Below are 14,226 nucleotides of genomic sequence, written 5' to 3'. Positions count from 1 at the left end.
AACTTACAGTTAGGGCTGGGCGATATGGCCTAAAAATAAAATCTCCGATTTTTTATAACTAAATCCGATTTCCGATTTTAATCGATTTTTTTTCCTTTTCTTTTACAAAACATAAATAAACTTATTAAAAACATTCATTTGTTTATATAGATGAATGCTAGCAAAAATAAAGCATATAATGTCATAGCTCTTCCACCATATAAACGACTTCATATCTTACATTGAAATATGCGACACAATGCATCCGTGATCTCTTTCCATCTGGATCCTTATCATACAGGATCCACTGCAGAAATAATTCCCCTGATGAAGGTTGTCTCTTAACTAGTGTTTGTGGGTTAAGTTGATTTATGCATCTCATAGAGAGCAGCATTTCTCACTGCAGTTATACGTACAGCTAAATCCCAGGAGTGAGTAAAAGGTCACTTTACTGAAAATCTGTCAGACAAACACCGTTCTGGTGTGGAGGGAGGGCTAAGTCTGCTGCTAACTAACTATGGAAAAAAATCCCGATTTTCAAAAAAATTAATCTCCAGAAATGGAAAATTCGATTTATCGATTTTATCGATTAATCGCCCAGCCCTACTTACAGTGATTTAGAGTGTGTTGGAAAACAAATTTTCTATACCAGTTTTAGCAGAATATGACCTGATGAGTATTATTAAACTAGAAGCAATCAAGGTGGAAATATATTAAAGTATTCTGATTCCTCCGAGCCTGCAGCCTACCACAGCGAAACAGAAATGTGGTAGCAGATAACTCATATGAAATGAAAGAGAAAACTAATTAATGCATATCTGTAAAGACATGAACTGCCTACAGTAGTGAATTCAGTCCAAAGGTTTTCTTTATCAGGACATAATGAAAATAATCTGGTCCTTATTGGCCTTTTTGATTATTATTAAATGGGATATACATATTAATGGACATAAAAATGTAAACATGCCAGAATTAACCAGTAGCTACTTCCATCTGTATTCCCAGGCAGATCAGAGAAACATAAAAGCAGTTTACAACAATAATGACAGAGAATCAAAGACAAAGATCATCCACATAATCCAACACTTGAGACATAAACTAAATAAATACTAAATAAATAAATATATAAATCCAAAATACAGAAACAGTGAGTGAAAAACGAAGTCCACTCCATGATTCAAGAGCTTGGACAAGCACCTCAAGCAGCAATGACTAAGCAACTGTTTTCTGTATTTGTTATTACTGCCAAGTCACACAAGAAGTGACGATTACTTCAACCCATCAATGGATTACAGTGTGTCAAGCTCCAACCTTTAGGGTCAAATTGGTAAAATCTAGTCCCCAATGGAAGGGTACCAAAAATGTAGGATCAAATATTCTGGCACCCTCTCCAGTTTTTACTTGTGGAAGCCTAAAAAAACTGCATCGACTCATCTGTACTGAGGCAGACCCCCATGGTAGAAACAGACCTGATGACACTATTAGTCTGTGACATTTTGGAACATTCTTCTGTTGTTTTTGCAAACCTTGCTTCATGTCCCACTGCATAATTTAAATCTGGTTACACCGGTTTACACTTTAGAGTTAATTTTAAGATTCTATTGCTTTTAAAAGGTTTTGCCTTTCTGAGCTGCTCTCTCCCTTTTCACCAGCTGGTGCCTCAGGTCAGCTGATAAACTCCGCCTGGAGATACTGCGATCAAACCTCAGAGGGACAAAGGCTTTGCAGTCATTGCTTCAAAGCTTTGAAACTGTCTTAAAACACATTTTAATGCCCTGGCCTTCGACCCAACATAAGACTCCTGTTTTATTGCTCTTATTGTCCTTTTTACTGGTTTTATTATCAGGTGTTGTACTTCTATTTTATTTTGTGTTTTAGTGTGTTTTATACTTTTAGTTGTTTTAAAATAGTATTTATATTTAGTGTTCAGCACTTTGTTTCAGCTTTTGCTTTGTTAAAGTCCTTTACAAAAAAAGTTGAGTTGAGGTTTCTGTCTGGACTCTGACTGGACTGTCGCAGCACCTCGATTCTCTCCTATTTCAGCCTTTCTATTGTAGATCTGCTGCTGTGTTTGGGATCATTGGGCCTCATTCACAATCAGATCTTAAGAGCAAATCTGTAAGTACTACCAACGCACTTTTCACAAAGATTGTAGAAGGTTTGTACTTGTGTTGAAAAAACCAAAACAATCTATAAATGCATAGAAATAGTCTTATGCATGTTTAAATGCCGACATGTTTGAACAAAATAAGTGTGTTGTCTTATGTTGTAAAGTTCATCAAAATACAATAGTAAAATTACAGTAATGTTTTTCTCAGATTTTTAAATAGCTATTGATAATTTACAAAGCATTTTGTGATTTTAAAATAAATTGTGTACACCAACACTTTAATTTATATTACATTAATTGGAAATGGTGCTATTAGTTAATGTTTACACGTTTTTATGCACCAAACCTGGCCTTTTATCCCAATCCTGCTCAAGACCATGCAGATTTAATTCTATTTAAAGAGAATGATAAGAATCCATTTGGACACTTTAGGCTACCAAGAGCTGCTCTCATGGACCGCTGCAATCATTTGGACGATGATCCAACCCTGTTTTTACCACAGGGAGCAGGTTCTCTCTATGTTCTTGGGTTTCCTGGCCTCTGGAACCTTTCAGCAGGAGCTGGGAAACATAGTGGGAATATTACAGGCATCCACCAGCTGCAATCTCCCAGAAGTCGTGGATGCATTAAATCAACTGCACACAATACATAAAGTTTCCATAAAAAACTGAAGAACAAGTCGCAGTCAAGATGGGACTTAATTCTATTACTGGTCTTCCTAACACCATGAGTGCAACAGACCGCACACACGTGTGCATTAAAAGCATCCTCACCAAATCCATTTTCATATCTCAACCACGAGAAATATCACTCTATAAATGTCCTCATCTGACAGTGACACATTGGCACATATCTTGGGACCATATCCATTAAAATTTTTTACAACAGTGCCTTTTTATTCTAAGGATTAGTTTTATTAGGAGACTGAGGATATGCCCAGGTCCCCTGATTAATAAGCCTAGTGACATTTTTCTTGCCTCATCTCGCCTCATCTCTATCTGCACATCACCCAAAAAAGAGGCTGAACTGCAAATTAGGGCCACCTGGCACATCTTTTCAATTTACAAGGAAACTGGAAATCAATCAATAAATGCAGATATATATATATTTATACACATATATATATATATATATATATATATATATATATGTATATATATATATATATATATATATATATATATATATATATATATATGTATATATATATATATATATATATATATATATATATATATATCTAATATATAAACCAAGAAGATATAGGTGAATAAGGCCCATTGTCCTGTTGCAGGAGCCAATTTCAGCCAAGCTTTAGCTGTTTTAGCTGTTGGATGGATGTGATGGTCTCACATTTGACTCATAGGAGTTCATGGTCCACTCAGGTCCTCTGACTACGAATCAATCCCAATCCATCAACCCTCCACCAACGTGCTTTAAAGTTGGTACCAGGTGTTTGTGCTGAAATGTTGTGGTGCTATGCATTACAACCAAACATCGCCACTTTGATCTTAACTGGGTCCAAAGAACATTAGTTCATTGCTCCATGTGTGTATGATTAGCATCACCTGGCTGCTCACACTCTTAATTCCTAAGGAAGCAGTGAGGTTGTATTTAGTTTTTCACACACAGTATGAAGCAGAGTTCATCTGTTGCCTGAGGCAGCCTCACATATCTACAAAGCTGCAAAGCAATGTGCAAAACTCTGCTCTGTAGGTGCAAAAAAAACATGCAAATAAATATCCGGGTTTCTGAAAGTACACCTAGGTAATAAAAGCTTTCTAACATCTTGTAAATGATTACAAAACCTCCCCATGCAGCAGCCAGTTGTGAGTGACTGGCACTGTGGAATAAGGGAGCGTTTGTTCTCTGAACAGGAGGCGTGCCTCTGACTATGACGTTGGTCAGGTCTACTGCTATTAATGTCAACTGCCTTGAGGAACACGTCTCTGTGTGTATTTGAGTGCATTTATGTGAGAAACTAACTTTTTCCCCTTAGCAACACTGGATGATTGTTTCCAAGAACCACCAGATGCCTTTGTAAAAAAACTATTTTTACTCGCTGGGTTTTCACAGGGTAACAGGTTTTTCTAAGGTCTACTTTTACTTTTAGAAGTTCAACACACTGCTTCTTTTTGCCTTTTTGTGTTTATAAAAACCAGAATGTAAAAGCATACTACTACACACGGAGATTTCTACTTTTTAACCCTAAAACTGACTTTTAGAATGTAAAAGAGCACTTAAAATAAATCTGTAATGACTAATTTACTAATTGATTCAAGAGATTGTTATTGTATCTGTTAATGAAATGCATGACAAATAAAAACACAAGTTTCTTATGATTCTGAATCAAGGAGTTTGACGTCAGAGTTCTCCATCTGTAACTCTGATCCCTTCTGTGCCATGCAGTTGTTGCCCTTTAATGGGTAATTTAGAGTGTGTGTTTTTGAGTCTGTGTGGAGGAGCCTGTGAATGTTTAAAATGCAATCCAACTTGCCCAAGTAACTTAAATTGTTAGGAAGCAGCTTTATCAGGATGGAAACAATGTTTTCTGACGTAGATATAGAGGGGAAAAAATGCACATAATGTACCATTTCACATGCTGACGGGCTCTCCCTTTCTCAGAAAAGTAGGCAAAGACATCAAACCAATTTCAATTACTTCTTCAATTTCTTCAACTTCAATAACTTTAATTCTTAAAAAAAATTATGTATTCATCTTCCCTGTTTGGAGAAGCTGCTTTAAAAGCAGTGTTATGCTCTCATCGTTGCCCTTTATTGTCCCTTTGTATGTATATTTTTGCACCTGATTGCTTTGTTTTAAGGACTTGTGGGTCACTTTGTCTCAAAGTGCTATTTAAATAAAGTTTGACTTGATTTAAAGCCACAAACTAATGTGTTGTACAAAATTTGTGTGCATTTAGAGGTGTCCTATTCACATGTTATTTTTCTCTCAAAACTGACACTGATGCATCAAGGATGATGACAGCTTTTCCAAATCACAAAACAAATCTTAATTATTAAGAATGTCCCTTAAATTTCACTGTTACTTGCATATGATTTGACCTAATACTAATCTCAACTTCAAAGAAAATACCAGTTCATCACAATCAGATAAGGCCGCTTTGATATATCAAAGCCAGTTCTGAATAATAAATTTGATATTCTTCATATTACATGTGACTAAGATTGATACCCATCTTTCCAGTGGGGACAAAACAGGAGCAAACTCAACCACAGCTTGGTGAAAAAACAGGCAGTTTACACGATGCTGAGCTCTGGTTGTGTGTGACTGTGAGTGTATGTGACAGTGAAGCAGGGCTCATTAATTCATAAACAGCAGGCTACGAATAGAGCTGCAATCTTGTGTGAAAACCACTGGGGAGGAAGGTGGGGTGGAGGGACGCGTGGGGGCACAGAGGTTGTCTAACCGCTGCAACTTTCCCCAGATTATTCTGATTTGACAGAGCAGAGGCCAATAAAAAGCAAGCACAGTTGGTTACTAGGGCAGAAATGTGTTCTCTAAATGCATGTTGAGTCTATGGGTTAGCACATTGAACCTTTAGATGATGGCACACAGGACACACAACTTTGGCAAAATAAAAAAGTTAGGAAAAAACAGGAGACAGACTCGGAAGAGACGCATTTCAGGCTGCTGGATGAGTCACTCAAATATGATTTAATCACTTGCTCTGACCAAACCTACGTCACAACTAAATTATCTGAGAGCCTTTCAGTAGAGAATTAATTAAATAGAGTCTCACTGCTATGGCTGCATTAGGAAAATTTTACATTTTACTTTTGTATTTAAAATGTTAGACAACGAACATAACACAGATAGAGATTTTAGCTCCAAGGGGTTCAAGTATTGCAAGCACGACCACAACTGCTCAAATTCATGTCAACGGTGCTTGTCTAGAAATGAATCCTGAAATTTTCATGTGATAATGAAACAAAAAGATCTGTAAAGGAAAATAATTCCTGACTGGAATCATGTCTAATTGTCCTACATTAATGGAGACATAAAAGGCTGTCACAGCATTTTCCTCCCATGCAGTCTGGGTGTTTATATCCCCTCCTTGTTTTCTATGTTGTATGTGTGAATATGTCAGATCTTACCTTATCACAGTGCAATTCCAGATTCAAATCTCCCTTGTTTGTGTGCAGACGGACATAGCCTTTTTTCTTCACATAATGGTATCGCACAGTATCATCTGCAATGGCATCTGTGGCAAAAATGCAAACATAGATATGTTAACTACATACACAGTATACATACAGTACACAAAAGAAGTGAGCATGCTTAAGTAGCTGCATAACTTCTAAGTAGAGTACAAGAGTATTTGTGCTTATATATAATTAAGAACTACTGTACTATGGTCCAAATCAAGCACTGAAATCCAACTTAACAGCTAGATTACATCTTTATTTACTGTGATACTAATATATTTTTCCAATACTTCAATAGTAATTTCAGTCTAAGTTCTTTTCATCAAACAGGACACCAGTTTCTCACAAGTTTCTGAAGCAATGTTCTGCAGATATACAGCTAGGTCCAGAAATATATGGACACCAACACCATTTTGGATGAACAAAAATATCCTATGAAATGCTTCGAAGTTGAAAAGTCCTCTCAATTCTACATATTAAAGAGCTGTAATTGCAAAACACCTTCTCTAATCTGGACATGAATAACCCCTGAATTAAACATAAAGAGAGTCTGAAAGTCTTTGTTGTTTTTGATAAACGGGTAAAATAATCAAACTTGTGTCAGTCTGACTGTATATATAGCCAGTGCTTTTTGCTGCAGGGGTTGTACCTGATATACTCTTCTGAGTAAAACCCCTAAGTGTCTCATCAGGTAATATCCTGGACTTGTCTAAGTTTTCAAATTCCTTCTGTATAAGCTCTTTTATGACTATTGCAGCCTGTTTTGGAATAATGTCATGTACTATTTTTTTTTTATAATTTTTAAGCTCTGATGGCCTTTATTTATTGGAAGCTGGACAGGAAAGGTGGGTCAGAGAGAGCAGGGAAAGACCTGCAGCAAAGGGCCCCAGACAGGGACTCGAACCTGGGCCGGCTGCACAGAGGAGCTGTAGCCTCTGGACATAGGGCAGCTGCTCAAGCTACACACCGCCCCAGAATGTAATATTCTTGACATAACTTACACTTATATAATACCACATTACCACACTCCCAATACTATACTTCACTAATGGGGAACATGCTGGACCCCAATTAAACCACAATAATTTATCTGAATCTTTCTCAACCCCAGAATGCTCTGTAAATTTTAACTACATCAATATTTATGTTCTTCAGTGATGTTTAATCTTACAATTTTCTGTCGAGACTGAGTGAGGTTTTGCCATCCACAGAAGCTGATGTCTGGCAGAGTGCTTCACTCTGTCTGAGCTGTCACTGAAACTATGATTTCAGTTGTTCCTCTCAGTCTGGAACTCCAGTCTTTTTTTCACAGCTAGACTGAACAAAAGAGACAGCCTGTGGTGTTATTTTAGAAAGACAATCCCTGCAGCCATCTTTCGTGTTACCTTGGCTCAATCTATACCGCCTGATTACTGCTGCGGCTTCCACTTAGCTTCAGCTTCACCTCTTCTAAAATCTTTTTCCATCTTTCTGAAGCTTGACTCAGATTTTTCAGTTGCTTTGGCAATGCATTTCCACATGGAACCAAGATTCAGCACCTATATCCTAAGCTGAAAATGTCCTGGTGGTAACTTGTAACAGTTTTCATGATGCAAGACTAACTGGAAATCCCAGATGTAGTCAATATTACTCCAAATGAATGTAGAGATAACATAAATTAGGATTGTTTGAGAAATATAAAATTCACTTTCTATTAAGAAACAATCTTACAAACGTTTTATCTATTGAGTCTCCGCTTGATGCTGCAACAGCTGACATGTCTGACCTTTAAAAATGATCCATGTCTCTACAGTGCAAGCAGTCATTCACATTCATCTTTATATTTGGCTTTAGCCAACATAATGCACTCAGTCTTTTAAATGAAATGTAAAATAATTCATTAATCCAAGAGGAAATTTGAATAACATTAATAATTAATTAACAGTAGTTTTATATGTGATAAAATTACTTATCCTAAAATTTCAAGAGACACTCACTACTTGTAGACGAGTCACTTCATGCCACACATAATTTCCATCTTTGTTTTTTGTCTGTATTCTATAGGATTACCCCACATGTTATCTTTATTCAGAAAACTAAACTAGGTCACAAAATTCTAGCACTGTCTCCTTCTCAAGTGCACTGAACCTATTGCATAACCGTGAATCTCTCATGGAGCCGTTAGGCAGCTGACAGGGGAGAAAAACTAAACGAACAGCTCTCCCTTGGAGTTACTTTTGAGCTGTGTGAGCATGAAGCTGCACGCTACAACACAAGGAACCCTAGTTTTCCCTGAATAAAGAGAGGTTGAAGATTCACATTAAAACATTCACATAAAAAGATGTGAATCTTTATTTTTTGCTGTGAATCTCCAGGGCATTTTTTTTTTGGGGTGAGATATTCACTTGCCTGCTTCATGTGTTGTTGCAGGAGTCATGGCTGTGGATGTGAAGGAGGCGGACACTCTGCCTGTGGAGTAGTGAGCCTGAAAAGGGGAAAAAAATTAGAAAAACAGGAACATTAAAATCATAAGATAAGAGATAAGATAGTCAAGTCAACATTATTTATAAGCACATTTAAAAACAACATATTGTTGTACTGTTGTACAACTAGGAGAGATAAAATACAAATAAAAGGGGGACCAAACAACAATAAAACATATAAATAAAAAAAAAAAACAATAAAAAGTATGAAACTAATATTTAGCAGAAATGCCAAAACTCAGCCTGGTTTAAAAGCTAGAGAGTAAAAATAAGTCTTTAAATGAGATTTGAAAATGTGGTTGGTGAGGTCTTAATATGGAGGTGGAGGCTGTTGTTTGTCTCAGCTCTGTCTCCTTTTGGTTTCAGCCTGGACCTCGGGACAACAAGAAGCAACGGGTTAGCAGATCTTGATGATCTAGAGGCAGCACGAGGAGGCCAACGTGTTTAAAGACTTAAAAAACAAACAATAAAATCTTTAAATCAGGGAACCAGTGCAAAGAAGTCAAAACTGGTGTGATCTGGTCTCTAGACACCACAGATAGATAGACATAGGATAGAACTTTATTCATCCCATAGACTGGGAAATTCAGGTGTTACGGCAGCAAGCAGCAGCAGAAAGTTAAAGTGGAAAAAAAATGACAATAAATTTTACAAAAATAGAATAAGACATTATAAGTATTAATATAATACATATATAATAATTTCATGTTGGGAACCTTACTGTTTAAGCTACACTTTGTTCATGTTTACATTGATGATGTTGCATTGAAGAACAAATCTTATCTCTCAGTCATGTGGATAGCATTTGCACAGTAATTACCCAACTCTGTGTGGAAGATACGGGATGAGATGTGCCGGTAAACTCTGGAAAAAGCCTGTAAATGGATTTTCAGTTAAAAAAAATTCTTTTTGTGACCTTTTGTCTGGAGTTATTTAAACTAAATTCATTAATTCCAAGAGGGAAACTAGTTATTGTAACCCAATTTTCAAAAGCCTGAATCGGCCCAGTGACGGGGTGGATGACGTCATACAAAGCTGCCTGGGCAGAAGAAGGAGGGGTACAAACAATCAAGATGTCATGTGAAAACATCTCTTTCCTTATCATCCATGATGTGCAAACTAGCTTAATGGCAAACTGCAGCTTGTACATGGTAAAGAACAGAGCCTTCGCTTAAGTTTTGAGGGATTTCATCCATCTCATAATTAGGCAATGTGATTCTTTACTACTTTGTGAACTTAAATTGGAGCAGAATACATGTGTTGAATAAATTATGGTATATAGCCAGAAGCATCATTTAAGTCATGAGGATAAGTCACTGCAGATTCTAGCAAACAAGTGAAAATGGATCTAAAAAGCTAAAGTCAAACCTGCTCTAATGCTTTAGCATTCTTCTGCTCTAGTTCTTCTGATAGGTCAGACTTTACCTTGTTTGCTCTGTCTGACCTAAATTTACGGTTTCCTCAGAAGATGTCACACCATCACCTATCTATGCACTCCAGACAAAGAAAAAGCAGTAACATTTAAAAAAGATGAGACAAAATAAAGCATCAAAGGAGAGATGACCAAAATGAGGTGTAAATGTTGTTCAACCGGATTTAATCATCCTTCTTATATCAGGATTTAGTTGCAGGGATAAGATAACAGCATGTAGTTGTTAGACATAGTTGAGTTTGTTCTCCTGACTCGTTGAAGCTGGATTATGACTAAAAATGTATGTTGGAAGATTACAGCAAGAATGAGAATATACAAATGTACTGATTTAGAGCCAGACGGGGACACAGTCTTCCCATCTGGGTTTTGCTTTTTAAAAACAAAACGTCTGTGCATAACCAGTTGTTTGGCTCCCTCCTGTGCACAAAGTAATAATTACACTTCTTCGTTAGTGCCCTGTTACACTACTGCAGCAGCAAATCTAAGAAGGACTGATAATCTAAATTTTATTAATCTAATTTCAAAATCAGCTTGTAAAATTGCACAGTATTCCAGGTCAATGGACATTAAAAATGGTCTTGATGGTGTAAACTTCCATCCAAATAATCTGAAAAGCTATGAAGCCTGAACAGCATGTGGTGTGATTAGCAGCTGTTATCGGAGACATTAGACACCACACGAGGATCTGAACCATCAGCCTTTTGTTGTTTTTAAAGAATATCAAAAGCAAGATATCACTCTGTGTGTGCATGTTTTGTATTTTAAATAAGGTTTGTTTATGTTTTTTCATATTTACATGTTTGTTTCTACTTACAGCATTTAATTTGTCTGTCTTCTTGGCTTCTGGTTCCTTCATGGTGGAAGCCAAGAGCTGATCCCCCTTGTAGTCTTTGTAAAGCTCAGCTAAGGTCTCCCTGGTCTCCAGGTTGGTGCTCTTCAGGTGATAAGCTGGATCCTGTTTGGCCTTTTCCTCATCTAAAGAGCACCAGGAAAAGAAAGAAGGAGGAAACCAGCACTTGACTTAACTGATTCCGGATAACATTTTAACCAGAATTTCTGATTCCCAATCACAAACATCTGGTTTTATGACTCACCTGGGTCCAACACTTTGAGGTTGTTTTTAACATGGAAAAAGTCGGATACGTTGAATTTATCCAGGTTTGTGGGGTCCTTTGAAGAAAGAAAAACAGTAAATTTCAGTTGGATCTCATTTTCCAGAATAATGTGTCTTCAAAATGCAAACCAATAATAAATAATGACTCACCTGAAGAGTAATGATATCCTTTCTGGTGAAGGGTTCATCAGTCAGCAGATCTTTAAAGCTTTTAGTCTTGATGTTTAGCTGCTCAACAGCCTGCAAAAAAAAAGAAAAAATAAACCTCAAACAAAATAACTCACCACTGAGTTTTAACTCAATATGAATTATAATTCACTAGCAATATGATGCAAAAATGTGTTAGTTCACTTAGATTTTATAATTAAAGAAAACAAATGAAAATCAGGCTTTGCTTCATTTATCTGTGAAAAATAAATAAATAAATAAATATTTTCTTAAAAAATAATTTCCTCTACACGATTAATTCCATGTGATGCAAAGCATTATTTTGTCTGACCATGTGTGGTGATGAACATCTGCATCCATGTGCACTGCAATCAAAATCAACATCACCACAGACGTTTCTGTATAAAGATTAATGCACGTTTACCAACCTCATAGGAAAACACGTTTCCAGTCACCTTGTTGGCAACGATGTGAGAGTTATTTGTGAAGACGTTGTACAGAACAGGACAGTGAAACTTTCCTGAGACAAAATAAAAGAGAAAACAATTAGAAGCAACAGGCTGAGAGGCAGAGTCCATCTTAACCTGGTATCCGGACAGCATGAAAACTCAATGTAACATGCTCTGTGCTCACAGGAATAAAGTCAGAGGAACATTGCTTTCTCTTTTGTTCTTAGCGACTGGCTGAGTTTGGGATCTGGTAAATTAAATTCATTTTTACGGCAGCATCAGCTTGTTAAACACCCACAACTATTAGCATATTTACCATCGTTGTTCTTGGCAAAGTTGAGTTTGATGAGGGACTTAGCTTCCAGTTTCTGTAAAAAAGAAGAAAAACTTATTTCTAGTTGACTTAAGCATGTTTACTCAAGCTTCCATATATAATGAATATAAGTAACTATATGTGACAACACTGTGTGTTACTGACACTGAACTATGAGGAACAACTCTGCACTCGTTCATATCATCTTATTACAAGATGTGAATAAAATCAATTATTACTTAAGAAGTAATGAAAAAAAAAATGGACTTCAGCGTAATTTAAAGAGCACTCATGATATTCCTATGACCAAATTTTATCAACAAGTGTAAGGTTATACACTCCTTTAATGTAGCTAAAAGAGGAAAATTGATTTGAGGGCAAACTGTTCAAATTGTGGGACACAAAGGAAAACTGCACAACAGATCCAAGTTAAGTGCGAAGATCAAGATGTTAAAGACATCAGAGAAGGATGTCATTCCTGTTTTAGGGCTCAGCTGTGTTGTGAAGAGGCATCAAGGCAGTGAAAACAGACTTTGAAGACATTCTGGAGAGGAACACACTATACTCAGCATCTTTAAAAAGAGATGAATCCCAAAACTGAAGGAAACGTTAATTTGAGAAACCAAAAATGTGTTGTTTTTTTTTATACTTTTAAACTAAAAGCTTATTGTTTTAGATGTATAATTAACGTAATTTTAACATGATAAAAAAACAAAACAATAATACCAGCTAACAACCAGCAGCTTCCAAAACTACATCATTTACTCCTGCAGAGATCACAGGTATTTACTGGCTATTCACTTTGGAACAGACTAATGGAAGAAGTATGTGCACCATTTTAACATGAATGAGTGTTTTCTTACTTCCCCAGAGGTTGGATTAGTTCCATACTTCTTGATCCATGGAACAATGCTCCTAAAGTACAAAGAAAATTATCTTATACTGTATGTCAAACCAGAAGAAAAGAAGAAGAAAAAAAACACATTTTACTCACAGCAAATCAAATACGACTCCCTCCTCAGTACAGACAGGATATTCAAACGGCTGAAGGGACAAGCTGAAAAGTTTCAGAGGAAATAGGTTAAAATTAGTAAAAGTGTCAAACAAATTACAACCTTTGGGTCTCAACCAGTGATTTCATATCTATGTATCTCAGTCCAAATATCCTCAATTACTAGAAAACCAGCTTCTAACGCTGCTCTGTTGGATCTAATGTGTCTCTGCTGGCAATGGTGAACAATTGTCTTGTTACCTGCAGTGGTCAAATGAAAGCCTTCTGAAGTTTGCTTGTGGGATTTCTGAAAAGTAAAACCATCATTCAGAAGTTGGAAAAACCAAATAGTATTTGGTTGCAAATGATTATGCTGAAGTAGAGAAGCAGCAAATTTAGTTATGCCATGGTATAAGGATTTCATTAGAATCCTCTGTCACATTCCATAAAATGAAGTATTTGTTCAACAGAAAACACATTTGTCTTCATTCATTTATAAGTTATATATGACATAATGATAGCAAAATACAGTACAGGTTATTATGTGATGATAATAATAGGGAAATACTGTAGTGATATTGACTGATAATGACAAATATGCTATACTAAGAACATTTTGTAGACACAAAGGGATACGTTTATGGACAGTAAAATCTGTTACCACTGTGTGGACATAAGTATAAAATCATATTCCAGTCTGGTATATTTATTTTAACAAGAACGCTATAAACACTTGTTATTAAGATGCATCTCTATGGTGATCACAAATGAAAACCTCTGAATTTACACTTGGTATCAGAATATGTCTCTCCAGTGACCACAGATCAGTTGTCATTTCCCTCTTGTATATTGTACATAAACACATAATCCATGTCGTATACAGCCCAGACATTATTTACTCTACTAATGTTTCAGTAAAATTCATAATTATATTCAGTGCTCTCAGCCAGTGGATCCCAAACTTTTTGAGCCACAACTCCCGAGGTAACATACATTGTTGTTCTCGCTGTGTCAAGGTTTGCTGTGTCTCCCTGCACAG

At 36.4% G+C, this 14,226-nt stretch overlaps 1 protein-coding gene across 1 annotated transcript in view; it reads right to left on the bottom strand.

Annotated features, from left to right (window-relative positions):
- The window catches only part of ppil2 (peptidylprolyl isomerase (cyclophilin)-like 2), a 35,890-nt gene that overhangs the window by 20,102 nt on the left and 1,562 nt on the right, over window positions 1-14,226 (bottom strand). Inside the window, exons 3-12 of the mRNA XM_041999237.1 lie at window positions 13,449-13,494; window positions 13,191-13,253; window positions 13,060-13,111; window positions 12,200-12,251; window positions 11,863-11,954; window positions 11,417-11,506; window positions 11,247-11,322; window positions 10,967-11,127; window positions 8,647-8,722; window positions 6,208-6,314 (exon numbers count right to left, since the gene is read on the bottom strand). Of these exons, the coding sequence (XP_041855171.1) occupies window positions 6,208-6,314; window positions 8,647-8,722; window positions 10,967-11,127; window positions 11,247-11,322; window positions 11,417-11,506; window positions 11,863-11,954; window positions 12,200-12,251; window positions 13,060-13,111; window positions 13,191-13,253; window positions 13,449-13,494 (815 nt within the window). The remainder of the gene's footprint in view (window positions 1-6,207; window positions 6,315-8,646; window positions 8,723-10,966; window positions 11,128-11,246; window positions 11,323-11,416; window positions 11,507-11,862; window positions 11,955-12,199; window positions 12,252-13,059; window positions 13,112-13,190; window positions 13,254-13,448; window positions 13,495-14,226) is intronic.

This window comes from Melanotaenia boesemani, chromosome 11, assembly GCF_017639745.1.
Source record: "Melanotaenia boesemani isolate fMelBoe1 chromosome 11, fMelBoe1.pri, whole genome shotgun sequence".
In the NCBI taxonomy this organism is placed as follows: Eukaryota; Metazoa; Chordata; class Actinopteri; order Atheriniformes; family Melanotaeniidae; genus Melanotaenia; species Melanotaenia boesemani.
Note: the sequence above shows the minus strand (reverse complement) of the source record. Positions and strands in the feature narration are given on the sequence as shown.